Source organism: Mesoplodon bidens (assembly GCF_964165515.1).
Source record: "Mesoplodon bidens genome assembly, chromosome: 9".
NCBI classification, from domain to species: domain Eukaryota; kingdom Metazoa; phylum Chordata; class Mammalia; order Artiodactyla; family Ziphiidae; genus Mesoplodon; species Mesoplodon bidens.
In genome coordinates this window covers 2,694,625-2,712,757 of record NC_138166.1, presented here as the reverse complement: position 1 = coordinate 2,712,757, position 18,133 = coordinate 2,694,625, and the positions used below count along the sequence as shown (strand labels likewise).

At 47.2% G+C, this 18,133-nt stretch overlaps 1 protein-coding gene across 11 annotated transcripts in view; it reads left to right on the top strand.

Moving 5' to 3' along the window:
- The window catches only part of COBL (cordon-bleu WH2 repeat protein), a 239,419-nt gene that overhangs the window by 167,558 nt on the left and 53,728 nt on the right, over positions 1-18,133 (top strand). For all 11 annotated transcript variants that reach the window (XM_081244504.1, XM_081244506.1, XM_081244510.1 and 8 more), the window contains one exon: positions 15,523-15,661. In XM_081244504.1, coding sequence (XP_081100630.1) covers positions 15,523-15,661 — 139 coding nt within the window. The remainder of the gene's footprint in view (positions 1-15,522; positions 15,662-18,133) is intronic.

Sequence of the window (18,133 nt, the reverse complement as noted above, 5' to 3'; positions counted from 1 at the left end):
AGGACAGCTACATGGAGATGGGGCCCAGCTCACTCTGAGGAAAGCTGGCCCCATGGGGGTTGCTGTTTTGTGACAGGTCACCCCTGCGGCAGTGCTTGCTGAGCAAGTCTCTTGCAACATGTGGTAAACCCAGACCCTCTATTCGCTTCTTGCCAGCTATAGCTCCCTGTGGATGGCGAGCTGGAGGGGTCGCATGGGGACCCAGAGTCTCGGTCTGGACAACGGTTTCACAGCCGTTTGGAGTGTGGCCACAATCTGAGTCCATCTGATTGGCGGGGGTGGGAGGATTGGACAGGATCACCCGGAAGCTGTGCACAGTGGCCAAGAGGGCAAAGGGTGATGTGGGGGGGGGGGGCTTTAGGTCGTAGGGAAGTCAACCGCCCTTGATTATTTCTAGACAATATAAAAAAAGCAATCTTAGGTTATATGAAGAGAGCCATGATTTCATCAAGTTCAAGTTTGTTTCATATTTCCAGCAAACGAATATGCTTAAGTGCTGAAAGCAGCAAATAACACATTTCTGGTACGGGAGAGAAATTACTTTGAATCGTATTGAAAAAGGACTGATTTCTATATAAAGGACTCATTCAACCATAGCGAGTGGGTTTTTAAATTTTTTTTCCAAGATCTATTGTTTCAGTAGATAATTACCACAAAGCAAGCACACTATCCTTTGTGTTACTCTTTGTGTGTTTCTATTTAGCTTTCCATGTTCGCCAAGGGAGAGAACATTAAAGAAGCATGTTAGCCGTTTTATTCCCAGGAGGTGGTGAGGGTCAAATCTTCCAGTCACTAAAAACCTTTTAACAAAGAGTGTTTTGTAAGGGGAGATACAGTTATTGGAGGGAGAAGAGACCAAAGTAGGACCGTGGTTTCTTAATGGAAACTTTAGACACAATAGCAATGGTAGTTCATAAAAGCCTGACTTTTCATTACGTAGTTCTAATAGCCGATAGAATAATAAAGCCTGATTAAGTCTCCATTATTTATGTGCTTTATATTTTATTTTTGTTACATATTCTGAGTATTGGTTTACACTTGGTGCATTTGCTTGTAGCTTCAGAATACTGCTGGAATCCTAGCCCTAAAATCAACAAAACTAGTGATGAAGCATAGACACTATGGTGTTGTGGTATCTCATTAATACCAATTACTATGGTGTTGTGGTATCTCACTATTTTAATTTGCATTTCCCTAATGACATATGATATGGGGCACCTTTCCATATGCTTATTTGCCCTCTGGATATTTTCTTTGGGGAGGTGTCTGTTAAAGTCTGTGGCCCATTTTTAATCGTGTTGTTTTCTACTGTTGAGTTTTAAGAGTTTTTGTATGTTTTGGATAACAGAATTTTATCAGATGTATCTTTTGCAGATATTTTCTCCCAGTCCATGGCCTGTGTTCTCATTTTTTGACAGCGTCTTTTGCAGAGCAGGTTTTTAACTTTAATGAAGTTCAGCTTATCAATTATTTCTTTTATGGATCATGTCTTTGGTGTTGTATCTCAGAAGTCATCACCAAACCCAAGGTCATTTCGATTTTCTCCAGTATTATCTTCCAGGAGTTGTATAGCTTTACATTTTATAGTTTTGGTCTGTGATCCACTTTGAGTTACTCTTTGAAAAGGGTGTAGGGACTGTGTCTAGATTCATTTTTTTTGCGTGGGGGTGTCCAGTTGTTCCAGAGCCATTTTTGCTGAAAGACTATTTTCCCCATTGCTCCTCTGTCAAAGATCCGTTGACTGTATTTGTGGAATCTATTTCGGAACATACTTTTTAAACCCACCCTATAGCATTTCTGTCTTTCTCTCTAGTGCTTTTGCAAGCTTTACTTAAGTTGTATCCAAGCCTATGCATGTGTATATGTGTGTGTGTGTGTGTGTGAGAGAGAGAGTATTTGGTGAAAATGGCAATGGATGCCCACCTGAAAATCTCTGTGGGATGCTGGCTAATCCACCTGAGCCTGTTCAGAATGGTCCCAGTGCAGGTGAACAGGATACGGCCACGACCTCACATCTTCCTGGGATGTGCTTGCTGTGTGTCCCTGTGGATAAGTGGGGAGAGAGTGGCATGAGTACGCGGCGTTACGTAGGCAGGGTCTTTACCATTCAGAAATGCACCTGCTTAGTTTCCTACCTGCCAGAACGTGTTGGGGGCTGTTGCCTGTCCTGCCTGGAGCCAGACTCAAGTGCTGAGCAACACAGGTGGACAAGCTTCACCCCTGGTTTCGAGGAGGCCGCAGTCCACGGGGAAGTCAGGCATGCGTGACGGGGCAGCCACAGCAGGTGCAAGTGTCCTGGGGTGTGCGAGAGGCGGATGTTTATGTTTGGTGGGGATGGGACATTGCACTGGGGTCTTGAAGGGTGGATAGGAGTCTGCTAGATGCAAGACAGGCTGACGCAGGTGGAGGGGACCCCGTGGTGGTGTTGGAGGCTGAGGTGCGTGAGGCCCGCAGGGGGTTGAGATGAGACAGGAAGAATTGCCCCCCACCCCCCGAGGAGCTGGGTGGCTGCTGCAGGCATCATTTGGGTTTGATCCTACTTACAGTTTTAAGGAGGGAGTGACACCGAATAAAGCCAAGCTTCTTTCTGAGGCCAGGAGCACCCTGCAGGGCCTCTGGCCGCGGTGGCCTCCCTGTCCTCTTGTCGTGGCAACAAAGCCGAGCGGCCACCACCCTCTCCTGTCCTCGCTTGTAATATTCTCCTGCCCATCACCATTCAAGGCAGATGTCCGCCTCCTCAGAGAGGTCTTTCTTGACCCTCCTGTTTGATTGCTCACGTGAGCCCTCCATCCTCAGCCCACAAAAGCACGTTTCTGTCTTAAATAAGATGGGTCACCACCTAAAATGATCCAGGTGTTTCTTCCTGTTCTCCCCTCACCAGGAGGGGAGCTTGTGAGTCGAGGGAAGGAATTTGTCTTCTTTGAGGCCCTCTCCACTCACGTGGGACAGTGCCTGGCGCTAAGTCGGTATTTAGGGAAGTTTTGAGTAAATAAGTGATCCCAGTGCACCTGGGAGCACTGTGGAAACGGACTCAGAGAAGGGAGAAAGGGAGGCCAGAGCGTGAGGTGAGAGACCTTTAGAGTAATCCAGACAGGGATGCTCTGGGCCTGAGACTCGGCAGCAGCAGAAGCGAGGGAGACACCTTTTGAGAGACTCAGGAAAAGACCCGAAGCCCTTCAGGGGCCATGCGGTGAAGGAAGTGTGCCAGCGGGCGGGGTCCCAGCACCTGGGACGCACCCAGCATCCAAAGATACGGGAAAGGGACAGGTCGGAGGGCACTGTAGGTTCAGGTGGTGATTTGGGACCTGTGTCTTCAGGAGACACACTGGGGAAGCCACTTGGTGATTGTCCCTCGAGGTCCGAGGTGGGGAGAGGGGGGTGGTCACATTGGGCAGTCTGAGAATCATCCGCGTGTAGGGAATGGCTGGGAATAGAGGAGTGGGTGAGACACGAAAGGGGAGGAGGACACAGGGACCCGGGGAGCACCAGCAGAGGAAGGAGAGCCGCTGGGGCAGAAAGCGGGGCGTCCTTCCAGGACCGCGGGGCTGCGGGGAGGTGGCGAGGAGGCCGCTGCCGCCTGGATTCAGGGGAAGCCAGGGAGGGAGCCGGGGCTTCAGAGACTCAGAGAGGCCGTGGTCAAAGGAGGCTCTTAATTTTGCTCTGAAGACAAGATCTCAGTTTGGCCCGAGGGACCAGCTGGCCAAAGTGGGGTGGTGGACCATGGTACTAATGCCGTCAGAGGAAGAAGAAACGACGTGCTGTTTGCTGGTGGGGGTCCATCCCGAGGACAGGGGCGTCCTCTGCTCGAGGGCTGAGGCTGTCACCTGCTTAAGCTGCCTGTTGTCACCTCTGCTTGTTAGGGGAGCCCCTGCTGGAACTGCATCCTGTATTAGCTACCAGTGCTTCTTTCTAATTCTTACACCCCCCATCCCCTGTCCTATCTGTGGGTCGTGGGTGGGATGGACCCCTGTTTTGTTCCTCTGCCAGAGTCCCCGGCTCTGCTGAGAACACGGGAAGCATTGGCAGAGGTGAGGGGTTGCCCGTGGCGTGCTGATGCCTGTGAGCAGCAACTTTCCTGTACGCCCGAGTGTGAAATTTATAAGAAATTTTTCTGCCAGTACTTTACACATAAAAATGATTATATTTGAAAAGGTACATGCGCTATTCACAACAGCCAAGACATGAAAGCAACCTAAGTGTCCACTGAAAGATGAATGGATAAAAAAGATGTGGTACATACATACAATGGAATATTACTCAGCCATGAAAAGAGAATGAAATAATGCCATTTCCAACAACATGGATGGACCTAGAGATTGTCATGCTGAGTGAAGTAAACCAGACAGAGAAAGACAAATATCATATGATATCACTTATATGTGGAGTCTAAAAAAAAATGATAGGAATTAACTTTTTTCCAAAACAGAATTAGACCCACAGACATAGAAAACAAACCTGTGGTTACCAAAGGGGAAAGGGGGAGAGAGATAAATTAGGAGTTTGGGACTTAACAGATACACATGGCTATATATCTGGTCGGCCAAAAGGTTCATTTGGATTTTTACGAAAGACGTTACGGAAAACCCAAATGACAACCCAATATAAAATAGATAATCAACAAGGACCTATTGCATAGCACAGAGAACTATACTCAATATTTTGTAATAACCTATAAGGGAAAAGAATGAAAAATAATATATATGTACATATGTATAACTGAGTCACTGTGCTGTACAACGGAAACTAACATGACATTGTAAATCGAGTATACTCTAATAAAATTAAAAATTACAAAAAGAAAAGCAAGCCAGAAAAAAATAAAATTAAAATAAAAACAAAAAGATTGTAAACCTACAGAGAACTATCTCTGCACAGAGTTCTGGCTGATGCAATTTTAGAAGAAAAATTAACCCTTCATAAATGTCTGTTGAAGTGATATAAGAGTCTTTGGTACACACTGGGAAATAGGAAGGAAAATCAGACTTGAGGATTCCATGTTAAAAATCTCTATTTAAAAACCAAAAGCTCATAATCAGTATTCTGGTTTAGGGCATTTGGTTCTAACTGAGGTAGAAAGAAAGTGCTGGAATAGCAACTTTTGTTTTTTCTCATAACTTTCCATGAAGCATGCCCAGTGTTTTTCTTTCTGGAATTACCAAAGATGGTGATGATAGAAATTGTTTTCCCTGGCAGCTTGCCTGCTCCCACCTGTGAAGAGGGCTTTAATTTTAGCTGATGGAATATAAACAACCAAAGGGAGTCATTTACTTGACCTGAGGCATCAGAGTCTTTTGGGTGGAGTCTTTTCAGCCTTTCTTTCTTTCTTTTTTTTTTTTCTTAAGGTTTTGTTTAAATTTATTTTTTGAACTGGTAATACTTTTACATGTTTCAAAATTCCAAAAATATCAAAAGATATAGAGTGAAAATGATCCCTCATCCTTTTCCCCCTCACCTCTCCTCCCCAAGGACAAGTAGTATAGTAATATGTATGGTCACTCTGTACCCTTCAGATATAGTGCGTGTGTGTGTGTGTGTGTGCGCGCGCACGCGCGCGCATAAGCAATGGCTTCCTCTTTACACAAATGGAAACATACTGTGCAAACTGTTTTATACCTTTTCACTTAACAGTGTATCTTGATGCTCTTTTCCACAGGAGTTCATAAATACAGTGCCCATTTTAAGGGCTGTGTAAAAGCCAACCAGTCCACCATAAGTCACTTAGCCAGTTCCATGTGGTGGACACTGAGGCTGTTTCCAAATTTTCACTTTTGAGATCTCAGCCTTTCTTAGTAGCCTAAGAATAAAGCAGAATCCCAAAACATTGGATGGATACCGGAATTTCCACGGCCAAAAATATGGTGACCTTAGTCATCTAATGGTAGCAAATAACTGATAAAAGTTCCCCACACCTTGGGCATAGGTCTATGATGTATGGCTTGTAGAGTTCCTAGAAGGACTCATTTTAGGGGTGAAATGGCTGCATATCAGTTCAATTAGAACTTATGCCAACCATCTGCCCAGATAACACCCAGCCAGGATACTGCTTTCATCAAGTATGATGTTCGCTCACACAGAATCAATGCTACTTTGTTTAGAGTGACCAAAATTAAATGGAGAGACATCCTCTGACAGCAAGATAAACTTTTGAAATTAAGACTGTACAGGGAAATCTAAGATTCAGAGGCCCCACATTTTATGTCATTGATGACGGGGTGGATGTACTTATGGTGGGATTTAGGGACCCCTGTAAAATCAGGATATGATGTCACCATCTCCTTGAACCCCCTCCCCAAATTCCCAGAAGGAAAGTCACATGTTACTAGTAATACCTGAGCCCTGGTTCCCCAAGGGCTCTCTCACCTGGGGAGGGGTCCAGAGGGCAGGTGTTTAGACACCCCTGGAGGACAGGAGACCCACTCTCTTAAATCTTTAAGTGTACGATACATTGCTGTTGACCCTGGGTGCAAGGTTGTACAGCAGACCCCCAGAGCTCACCCACCTTGCTTGACTGAAACGCCTATTGGTTAGTGGCTCCCCAACCTCCTCCCCCAGCCCCTGGCAACCACCATTCTACTCTTTGTTTCGATAAATGCAAATCAAAACTACAATGAGGTATCACCTCACACCAGCCAGAATGGGCATCATCAAAAAATCTACAGGTTTGTAGATTTTTGTTTCGATAAATTCGCCTATTTTATTAGACCCCTATGTAAATAGAATCATACAGTGTTTGTCTTTCTGTGTCTGACTTATTTCACTTAGCACCACGTCTTCAAGTTTCATCCGCCTTGTGGTATATTCAAGAATTTCCTTCTTTTTTCATGGCTGAATGGTCTTCCGTTGTGTGAATGTACCACACTTTCTTTACCTGTTCTTCAGTCGATGGACATTTAGGTTATTTCCACATACTGGCTATTGTGAATAATGCTGCAGTGAACATGGGAGCACGGATATCACTTCGAGATCCTGATTTCAATTCGTTTAAAAATGCTTTGCTTGGGCTTCCCTGGTGGCGCAGTGGTTGAGAGTCCGCCTGCCGATGCAGGGGACACGGGTTCGTGCCCCGGTCCGGGAAGATCCCACATGCTGCGGAGCGGTTGGGCCCGTGGGCCATGGCTGCTGGGCCTGTGCGTCCAGCCTGTGCTCCGCAATGGGAGAGGCCACAACAGTGAGAGGCCCGCGTACGACAAAAAAAAAAAATTTTTTTAAATGCTTTGCTTGTGAGCCAGTGATTTTATGGAGCCGTATCAGAAGGGAACAAAGTGGAAACAGATAAATATGTAAGGATCCTCTTTGCAAATATATTTGAAAGAGCAATGAATTGGAAATAACAGAAATGCCAAACCTTGAGGACAGGTAAATATGGGTGGTCCATGCAGGGGGTGGGGGCCCTTCCCATCCTCAGGACTCTGGAGAGATCCGCACCCAACAGTGGACAGCATCGCAGGAGAAAAGAGCAGTTGTCATCAAGAGAGCATGTCCTCCCTGTTGTAAATATTCACATATACAGATACACAGAAAACACACTGAGGGGACACACATCAAGCTGAACAGAGGTTATCTTTTGGGGCTAGAGGTGAGGTAGGAGTTTCACTTAGTACTTTATATGCCCCTTTATTATTTGAACTGTTTTTATTTGAATGTGACTTTCATTTGTCAGAGGAAAAACAATAGAGTATTTTCATTTTGCACAAAACAGAAATGAGAATACAGGGCTAGGGCTGTGTTGTGCTTACAGGCTCTCGTATTTGTAAATTCCTTCCATAACATGCTCCATTTATATAAAATGCCTGCTTCATTCTTTCTTGTATTCAACAAACATTTGATTCCTAAAGTGCAAGAGCACTAGGCTAGGAATTGTGGAAATTCAGAGACTAATAAGTCACGCCCTTTACCGTGCAAACCTCAGAGGCAAACAGGGGAGCTGGGCATGGCAGCAGGGAGCTAGAGCCAAGGGGGGGAGCTGAGGATCGTCCTCTGAGTGATGCTCCCGTCCTGCATCTGGGCAGGAAGCGGGCTGACTAACTGCCACCCAGGGGGCTTCTGGGGGCTTCTCTGAGGGGTAGCGTTAAAGAGTGAGGGACATTCCAGCAGGGGCAGAAGATGGGTAGAAGCGTTGGGAAGGGAAGGTCGTTCCAGGCTGGAAGAACAGCTTGAGAAAAGGCAAGGAAACAGGGACCCAGCAGAGCACAGCCAAGCCCACAGGAGCCGTCCGTTCAGTGGGGCTGAAAGAAAGGCTCCTGGTTTTCCTCCTTTCACTTCTGTGTGCCTGGTGCCTAGCATGGAGCTTGGTACCAAGTACCCATGTGCTTGGAAGGATGGATGGATGGATGGACGGATGGATGGATGGATGGACGGATGGATGGATGGAGGAATGCGTGGAAGAAAGAATGAACTAAAGAATAAATGAACACATAAGTCGATGCACAGTGCTGAAAACCATACTAATTTTATTTCATAACATAGACAGACCCTCAAATCTAGCGATGTGTCTCCTGTAGCTGAACACTTGAAACCTAGAGGAATATGTCCACTTTCTCCAAGAATAATGTGAAAATGTGTATGCATGTAGATGAGAACTATAAAGGAGCGGGGAAAATAAACACACACACACACACACAGACCGCCCCCCCATACACACACACCGTCATTCAGTCACTTTTGATTATGTTCCTACCCAGTGCTTCACCCTGAGCAAGGTGCAGAAGCCAAGGTGGGGACAGGGGCCCTGGGTTTCATGGTAAGGGTCCTGCTCAATCTCTTTACATCAGCACTTTCCTTCCCTCTTAAACAATTTTCTGAGTCTAGTCCCATTACACGTGACCGACACAATGAGATTCAGAGACCAAAGCAGCCACAGTGGAACGGATGCTTCCTAAAAAAACCAAGAAATCCAGGGCTCTGATTCTGCCATTGGGGAACGCTTCCTGGCTACTGGTCACCAGAGGGGATGGAGGGTAAAATGAGCCCTGCCTAACTAAAAGTGGCCATGGCATGTCCTGGTTCTAAGAAGGAAAACAGTGGTAGGTACAAGTTCTAGAAACTCAGCAGGACTAGATTTCAAGTGCTGCTCAAAGGATGTGCTAAAGATAGGCATTGGACCTTAAAACTGTTTTCTAGAGTAAAGCACAGGTTGGTTTCTGATGTATCCAGCAGGTGGATACTGTACCACGTGGAATGATGAGGATTCCTTGGGCTTTAGTTGCTTATGGAATCCTAGGAATGGACATTTCTACTCAAAACTGAAGGAGTTATTTCTTCCACACCTGAGGAGAATGGTTTAAACCAATGTCAAATCTCTACTCTGCCCACTTGTTAGCTGTCTGACTTTGGGCAAGTAATCTTCTACAAGCTCTAATTTCTTCCTTTGTAAAACAGAGGTAGTGAAATTACCTCTCTTGATGTAGTCGTATGAGATACTGTTGGCACCCTTAGTAAATGTTTAATAAATGTCCATTGCTGCCCATGTTAACAATATTTTCTAGAAGTCTGTAAATACATCTACCAGAACACTTTTGTTTTGTTAACACCTTAAGCTAACAAAAGCTGGAGAAAAAAACTTTTGCGCATTAGATCTTGTCTTGATTGGAGTCTCAGACTTTGCCAAAACACTTTGCAAAGACATTACCTTAATGGATCAGGAATAGCCGTGTGCCGGGAAAACACATCGTCTCCAGCCATTGTTTGTCGAGTGGCTGTGATTATCTCTGGGAAAGGGACAGCCAGGGGCAAAGCTGGGCCGTCTTGGCAAAGGCTCGAGGGTCTTGATGTTTCTCCAAATCTTATAACAAGGAGTGAGCCAGAACTTTCTTTCAACGGGTAAAATTGCTTTTCCAAGCTGGTGAGCCAGAATTGCTTCCCTGATCCATTTGTTTTTTCAATTCTCTCCCACTTGACGTTGGCACTCGGCTGGATCCGGAGCACGTCATCATTGTACAGACGTCAGTGGGAGCTTAGCGGGCGCTGATCGACCAGCATGAACTCACAGAGGAAACCGTGTCCCCAGGTCAACCCCAAATTACAGCTCTTGGCAGTGTTTCCAGCCAAAAGAAGATCATGTGATGTTATAGAATTCTCTCTCCTTCATTCGATGGTGGACATCAGTGTGAGGTCAGGAACTTTATCTGTCTTTGGATCCACTGTCATTCCTGTCACAGCATAAGGAATCAACAGTGGCTTTTTGGTTAATGGAAAGAGCCAGTGAACAGATGATGAAGTCTCTCACCATCTTTTAAGATGAGATTGAGAAACGTGTACAAGAGAATAATACAGGCAGGCAGATCCATAACATTTGAGCGTCATGATGAATGAATGGATGGATGTCACCCCTGAATGAAGAAACCCACGTACCAGAGCCAAGGCTCTCTGCCTTTCAACATCGTCATCCACAGCTGGACAAAAGGGGGAGACGGGATTATGACAGGTGGAGATAAGAGCAGGCGGCTCACCGCTGATCAGGGTCCCGTCCCCCCGCCGAGCAGGGTATCCCAAGAGCCCAGCCACACACGCCCTGGGCACCCAGGCCCCAGTGAGAACCAAGGACCAGAGCAGTGCACAGATACTAACAGAAAAGTGGAAAGCTTTGACAACCATTTATTTCAAAAACTCCTGGTGACTTTAATCCCGAGCTCAGTGCGAGGTAACCACGTGACAAGGATTCTTACCATCGGGAAACAGTTTTTGACTCTGATTTTCCTCCAGCCTTTACATGTTCCTTACTTCAGAGGTTTCAGTCAAGAAATGTATTGGAAACTCAGAAAAGGAAAAGAAGAGAAAGAAAAAGACATATGGGAAAGATAAAGGAGGTGTACAAAGTTTAATCTGTCATAGTCAAAACCACAGTCTTAATATTCCACCAAAGACAGAGGGGGTGAATTGAATGAACTGTGGCTGGAGGAATCCATGCAGTACTGGGCAGCCTTTAAAAGATACGGGAAAACGTGGCTGATGGAACAAGCTCGTCTAGCTCTCTCCTCTCAAAACCCCATTAAAATGAATAAAAAGCATTAAGTCCACGATGGCAAAGAGATGGGGAGAAGGAACAAGGACCGTTGTCAGTAGACACGTGGAACCACAATGAGTTGATGGTGCTTAAGTTCCTGGCAAAGCAGAAGAAGTTGAGAGGCGCAGGCCAGGTGGAGAGGCCATCGGAAGAGGCCCGGCCTCCACGAGACTCAGGACAGTGGGTGCGAGTCCTTTGCACAGCAGTGGGCAGGACAGCTGCTGACCAAGGACAGGCTGTCTGGCTGTGAAGCAGCAAGGCCTCCAGGCCCCGCCCTGCTGCCCATGAACTCCAGACAACAAGGAAGGAGAGAGAGACTGACCCTAGGACGTCAGGGAGCAGTGAAGCCCAGTGCGGCATGAGAGCCCAGGCCTTCCCACTGGACCCTACTCTGCAAGGCCAGCTGCCACCTGCAGGCAGGAGGTTGGAAGAGAGGATCCTACCAACATGGATATTTGGGGATCCCCCAGTGAGCTCACCAGATTTCTTCCCAGGTACCCACACGGAATCCCGTGAGTGTCCACAGACCCTGTCCACAGAAACACACTGAATTAGGATCAGTTGGCCAAGCATCACCAGAGATTGAGGCAAGGTCAGGATGCGCCAGAGAGGAGGCCACGACAAAGAGAGAAAAAAGGAACGTGGAGAAAACGTGTGTATAACCAAAGAAACTGAAAATAAAGACACGTTCTATTGGAGTATAGTTGATTCACAAGGTTGTGTTAGTTTCAGGTGTACAGCAAAGTGATTCAGTTACATATCTATATATTCCCAGAGTCTCTTCCCATGTAAGTTATTACAAAATATTGAGTATAGTTCCCTTGTTGTTTATCTATGTTATCTATAGTAGTGTGTGTGCGTTACTCCCAAATTCCTAATTTATCCCTCCCCACCACCTTTCCCCTTTGGTAACTGTAAGTTTCTTTTCTATGTCTGTGAGTCTATTTCCGTTTCATAACTAAGTTCACTTGTATCATTTTCTTAGATTCCACATATAAGCAATATCATATGATATTTGTCTTTCTCTAACTTACTTCACTGAGTATAACAATCTCTAGGTCCATCCATGTTGCTGCAAATGGCATGATTTCATTTTTTTTACGGCTGAGTAGAAAGACATATTTTTAAAGATACAAATTAACAGCCTCAGAGAGAAAAGAGAAGAGAATGTATCCAGGAAACATACATGAATCTATTTCAAAAAGATATAACAAGAAACAGCACTTGGAAATTAAAAATATAGTAACCAAAAATTTAAAAGCCAGAAGGGTTGGATAATGAAATAAAGGGCGTTTCTAAGAGAGGGGGGGGAAATGTTAATTAGTCAAAAATATTCAAATATGACAGAAATGAACCCATCTATGAAACAGAAACAGACTCAAAGACACAGAGAACAGACTTGTGGTTGCCAAGGGGACAGGCGGGGAGAGGGATGGCCTGGGAGTTTGGGATGAGCAGATGCAAACTATTATATACAGGATGGATAAACAACAAGGTCCTACTGTAGAGCACAGGGAACTATATTCAATATCCTCTGATAAACCCTAATGGAAAAAGAACATAAAAAAGAATGTATATATAACGGAATTACTTTGCTGTCCAGCAGAAATTAACACAGCATTGTAAATCAACTGTATTTCAATGAAAACAAAGAATATTCAAGAAAAATTAGAAAACTGATTTAGAACTTGCAGCGTTCAACTCATTGGAATCCAGAAAGAAAGGAGAAAAGAGAAAGAAGGAAAAAATCTTTGACGAGGAACACTAGAACATTCTGCAGAATCGCAGGATGTACAGATGGCTGGGGTCCGTGGATGACCCAGCAGAGGGTGAAAGCAGCTTCACCCAGGGCATGCCAGGATGGTCCAGGGCTCAAGGAGTGAGAAGATGCTCAAGCCTGTGGAAGGAAGGAAGACAGCCAGCCAGCCTGGGGTTGGGATGGGGGTGGGTGTCCCCACTGCAGGGCTGCAGGCTGGAAGACACTGGAGTGCGAGCTGAGCATCCTGAGAGACCTTTCCGGTGTAGACCTCACAGGTACCGTGCCGACTGCTCAGTGTAAGAGAACAAAAACATTTTTAGGTTTTCAAGATCTCAGAATTTTACCCCGTACCCATCTTGTCTCAGAAAGCTGATCGAAAGTGCCCCCCTAGGGGCTTCCCTGGTGGCGCAGTGGTTGAGAGTCCGCCTGCCGATGCAGGGGACAGGGGTTCGTGCCCCGGTCCGGGAAGATCCCACATGCCGCGGAGCGGCTGGGCCCGTGAGCCATGGCCGCTGAGCCTGCGCGTCCGGAGCCTGTGCTCTGCAACGGGAGAAGGTCACAACAGTGAGAGGCCCGCGTACAGCACAAAAAAAAAAAAAAAAAAAAAGTGCCCCCCTAAAATGAAGAAGTGAATTTTTAAAAAGGCATAGGATCCAGGAAGCGAAGGATAAAAAATCTGGGTAAAGGAATTTCCAGGAAACTCACTGAGAAGAAAAAGTAAGAAAACAAATCAGTTATCAAGTTCAGAGCAAACGAAAGTTCATCTAGAAAGAAAATGTAGTCAACATACACATTATATGTCTCGGCCACAGAAAGTTGCACTTGAAGAAAACTTCTGTTTTCATAATTATAATATCTATTATAACTCTACATGGATAACTAAATAGTGAATGTTAATTTGAATATTGTGCTCTAACTTTTTTTCAAAGACTGGGGAGGAAAAGTATGTGTGGGGTTGTGGGTCTGTGTGTTTGCCTGTGTCTCAAAGAACTTCTCGAGCAGGAAGCCAAAATCGAACATGGGAAAAGTCAAGAAACAGCAGAGTAAGCTCTTTATGTAGAAAAACGGAGTAAATGCTAGACGAAGAGTAGTTTGAAGTGGCTGCTGTTGGAGTGGGCTAGGAGCTGTGGGTTTGACTCGGAGCCTTGTGGAACTGTTTGCCTTTTCATGTCCATGTTTTTCATAAAACATGGAATGTTAAAGGTATAGGAGGTGGTTATAATGTATTGTGGTAGAAGGATAGAAAAAAGATGACTTTTAAAAGAAAACAGAAAGACCAGAAAAATGTGTGCCGATTGTTCGCAGTTAACCGAGTGTCAATTAAGGGATTTTTTTTTCTTCCTTTTATAATTAAAAAAAAATTGCAATAGATATGTATTACTGATGAAGTTGTAAAAGACCTATTTTCGTGTGTGGTTTTCTTTTCTTTTTTTTTTTTTTGCGGTACGCGGGCCTCTCACTGCTGCGGCCTCTCCCGTTGCGGAGCACAGGCTCCGGACGCGCAGGCTCAGCGGCCATGGCTCATGGGCCCAGCCGCTCCGCGGCATGTGGGATCCTCCCGGACCGGGGCGCGAACCCGCGTCCCCTGCATCGGCAGGCGGACTCTCAACCACTGAGCCACCAGGGTAGCCTGTAAAAGACCTTTTACACACACACACATACACACACACACAGCACCAGGTCCGGCCCAGCAGATGAGGCTCCACTCCTTGGGAGGAGGAGACGCGCAGTGCATCCACTGTGAACCTGAGCTGATAAACCAAGGAGCTGCTCCAAGAGCAGGACTCGGGGCCCAGCAGGGGGTGTTGGCAGCACCTCTCCCAGGACGAGCACTTGAAGGACCAGCGCCTCCTTGGACTTGGAGGTCCGAGGCTGCTGTAAGCCCCCCAGGGCAGGAGCCAAGCACAGGCATCTTGTGGTCCCTTGCACATCCTCTGCAGGTGGCACACTGCTCTTTACATGCAGTTTCATCAGTGAGGGTGGATGCAGGAGAGCTTTGTCTGTAGTGCAGAGGAGAGGAACAGTTTGCGCTGTTTCGGGAACAGAGACCTGGAATCAGTGAATCCAGCCTTGCAGACAAAACGGATTTCCCCTTCAACCATGAGACCTGCTCGATGCTAACAGGCCGCCTTTAGAAGCTGTGCATCTGTCATTGTTGAGTCTCCCAGAGGAGCTGGGTTTCCGTGCTGGGTGGGAGCATGGTGTCCCCTATGCCCGTGTCCCACGGGCTGGCAAATCCATTGCAGTTCTGGGTGCGGGGCGGTCGGCCTGTGGACAGTTGCTACCCTGGCTGCAGGGGCAGGAGAGCGAGAGAAAGGCCAAGGGTAAGGCCAGAGGCGCCCTCTGTCCTTCCTCTGCAGGGGCACATCACGGGACCCTTGGTGAAGCTTCCAGAAGGAATAGTTCTTCTTCGCATTTAAGTGAGAGCTCAGGATCCCCTTTCTCATAGTTATGCTGAGGAGAGATTTCCAAGTCTTCTGATTTGCCTGGAGCCCCTAGGAAATACAGGGCAGAGCCCCCGCCCCCTGCCGCCTTGGGGGCATCTTGGGGGGCATCTCTGAGCATCCCCGGACCCCCTCAGGGCCAGTCCCGGGCAACCAGCAAGCCCTCACACCCATATGCCTGCACCGCCTGCCCAGGAGCCCCAGAAAGGGGACCGGCAACCTGCCCGCCCTCCTCGGGGTGCCCGTCACGCCGGCCACCTCCCCCACGTGCACAGACACCCTCACGCTGACTGTTTGTCCTACCTTGTGCTTCACAGGTGTCTCTGGGGTCACAGATGGACTTACAGAAGAAGAAGAGGCGTGCACCAGCTCCCCCTGCAGCCCAGCCCCCGCCGTCCAGCCCCCTGGTGCCCACCCGCACGGAGGGCAGGGAGGAGGACCGGAAGGGCAGGACGGGTGAGTGACGGCGTCCGCGCGCGCCCCTGGGTGCTTGGCCTGCATCTCAGCACTGCTTCTCACCCCTGCCCCGGCTTCCTCCGTGATGGCATTAACTCGGAAAACATTTGGGCTAAAGAAAGAAAGTCTGGAAATGAACGGTTGGGAGTCAGGGATATCCTTCAGGCATAGTTTCTGGGGGTGATGCGGGCGTTTAGGAGGTGGGAAGGGCGTGGTGGTCCAGGAGGCTCGGGAGAGTGCGAGTGATGGAGAGCTGGTGAGTGTGGCCGGGGGCCGGCGCCTCCCTGACGGAAGCGGATGAGTGCCAGGACGGCGCTTTTGGTTGCGGTACGCAGGCCGCTCACTGCTGTGGCCTCTCCCGTCGCGGAGCACAGGCTCCGGACGCGCAGGCTCAGCGGCCATGGCTCACGGGCCCAGCCACTCCGCGGCATGTGGGATCTTCCCGGACCGGGGCACGAACCCGTGTCCCCTGCATCGGCAGGCGGACTCTCAACCACTGCGCCACCAGGGAAGCCCCCAGTTCAGTCATTTTTTGAGCACCCTGTTTGAAATTGATCTCCACTTATAGAGCTTTCCTATATGGTATTCTTTGAGAAAAAGAGAAGCCGGAGTAAACAGGGTGCAATCCTGGTATCTGTGAGCAGAGACGTATTCGACCATGATAGCCTGGTCCCTCATGTTACAAGGGAGAGGAGAGATGGGGGTCTCTAGGTCCACCAGCCGGGGGTGGCCAATTTTATTCTAAAATCATTCAGTGTTTGTTGTTTCATTTATGGAGGGACGGAGATAAGCCCCTGACACAAGTGCTTCAGCCATTACAGGAGTGCCCTTCCGTCTCCCGGGCAGCCGCACATTTTGCTATTGATCTCATGGCTACAACCCCCAAAGGGAAAAGACGCCCAAGGATAAGTGGTCACACTGTTGGTCCCTAAACCTTTCATAAGAGCTCCTTGGCTGCTGGTCAGCATTTTCCCCCTGGCCAATACCTCGATTTTAATGTCTTAGCATTCCACAGCCTGGGAATCGATTTTGCTAAGGAGATACAGCCAATATTTCATGTCAGCCCATCGTCTTTCCCAAAGGAGAATCTATCTGATTTGAAGGAAATGTGATCAGAAGCTCCTTCAAATAAATCTGGTTTTCTTTTTTTTTTTTTTCGTAATGAGACTCCCATTCTGCCTTCCAAGATTTCTCCCCACTCTTTTCATAAATGGATGATGAACTCAGATTGAGAGTCCTTGTTGAAATTCTAAGAAGCATCCATGGTTAGGGTAGTGTAGATGTGGTGAATCCTGCCAACCTCCAGGCCAGAGAGCCCTTTTTTTTTTTTTTTTTTGCGGTGCGCGGGCCTCTCACTGTTGTGGCCTCACCCATTGCGGAGCACAGGCTCCGGACGCGCAGGCTCAGCGGCCATGGCTCACGGTCCCAGCCGCTCCGCGGCATGTGGGATCCTCCCGGACCGGGGCACGAACCTGTGTCCCCTGCATCGGTAGGCGGATTCCCAACCACTGCGCCACCAGGGAAGCCCAGACAGCCCATTTTAACCCCTAGTAGGACCTCCCGATTCAGCCTTGAAGGACCAAGGTCTGTGTCCAACGAGTTTGGAGAGCCTGGCCTGGGGGTGGGCAGCTGGCACTCACAGGGGTCTCAGAAAAAGGGAGATGGGCATTTTAAAGTGAAAATGGTAGGGACAGTTCCCTCTCTGCGGAACATGTACAAAGAGGAGGTATGGATGGTAGTACCTGCTGTGGGTCTATCTCTGGTCCATAGACTTTTCTGGGGGGATTGAGGAGGAGGCCAGAAGCTCCCTTCCTCCTGTCAATAACTTTGAATAGTTTTTGAGGTCAGCGGTCTTGGTGGCCATTTCAAAGCAGACTTCCATCCCCATCAGAAATCCCCATGAATTAAAAGTACAATAATGGCACTACAGCAGAACTTTTAACCAAAGTCTTGGCTTTAGGTTAAAAGATAATAATTTTGAAAAAGTAGCCCAAACCACAACAAAATATGCTGAGCTTCTTTTTAGATTCAGACAGCTGCAGATAGAAATTTAAAATTTTTTAGGAACTTGCACTAAAGTAGTATTGCAGCTGGCTGGATTTGGGTCTCAACCCAAATTTCTTGGTAAACAAAAAGAAGCCTTCCAGTAGAGAGGATATTTTTCTACCTGCCTTGCCCTTGGGGTTGTCAGGTGCTTACCTGGGCCAAGCAAACCACACTCATTCAGACGCCTTGGCTTATGTGCACTTTGAGGAGGAAATGGTATGTATATATGAGGAAATTAATATTTTTCCAAGTCTAAAGAACTATAAGCAAGAGAAGGAATAATGGATATATTTCTTGATGAAGAAATGATGTCTTAATATTTTTATTAATAGTCTGATGAAGGGCATGAAGTGTAGACTCTACTAATTACTAGAAGATTCTAAATTTTAGAGCTTGAAGACAGTATTTTTTAAAGAAATAATCATG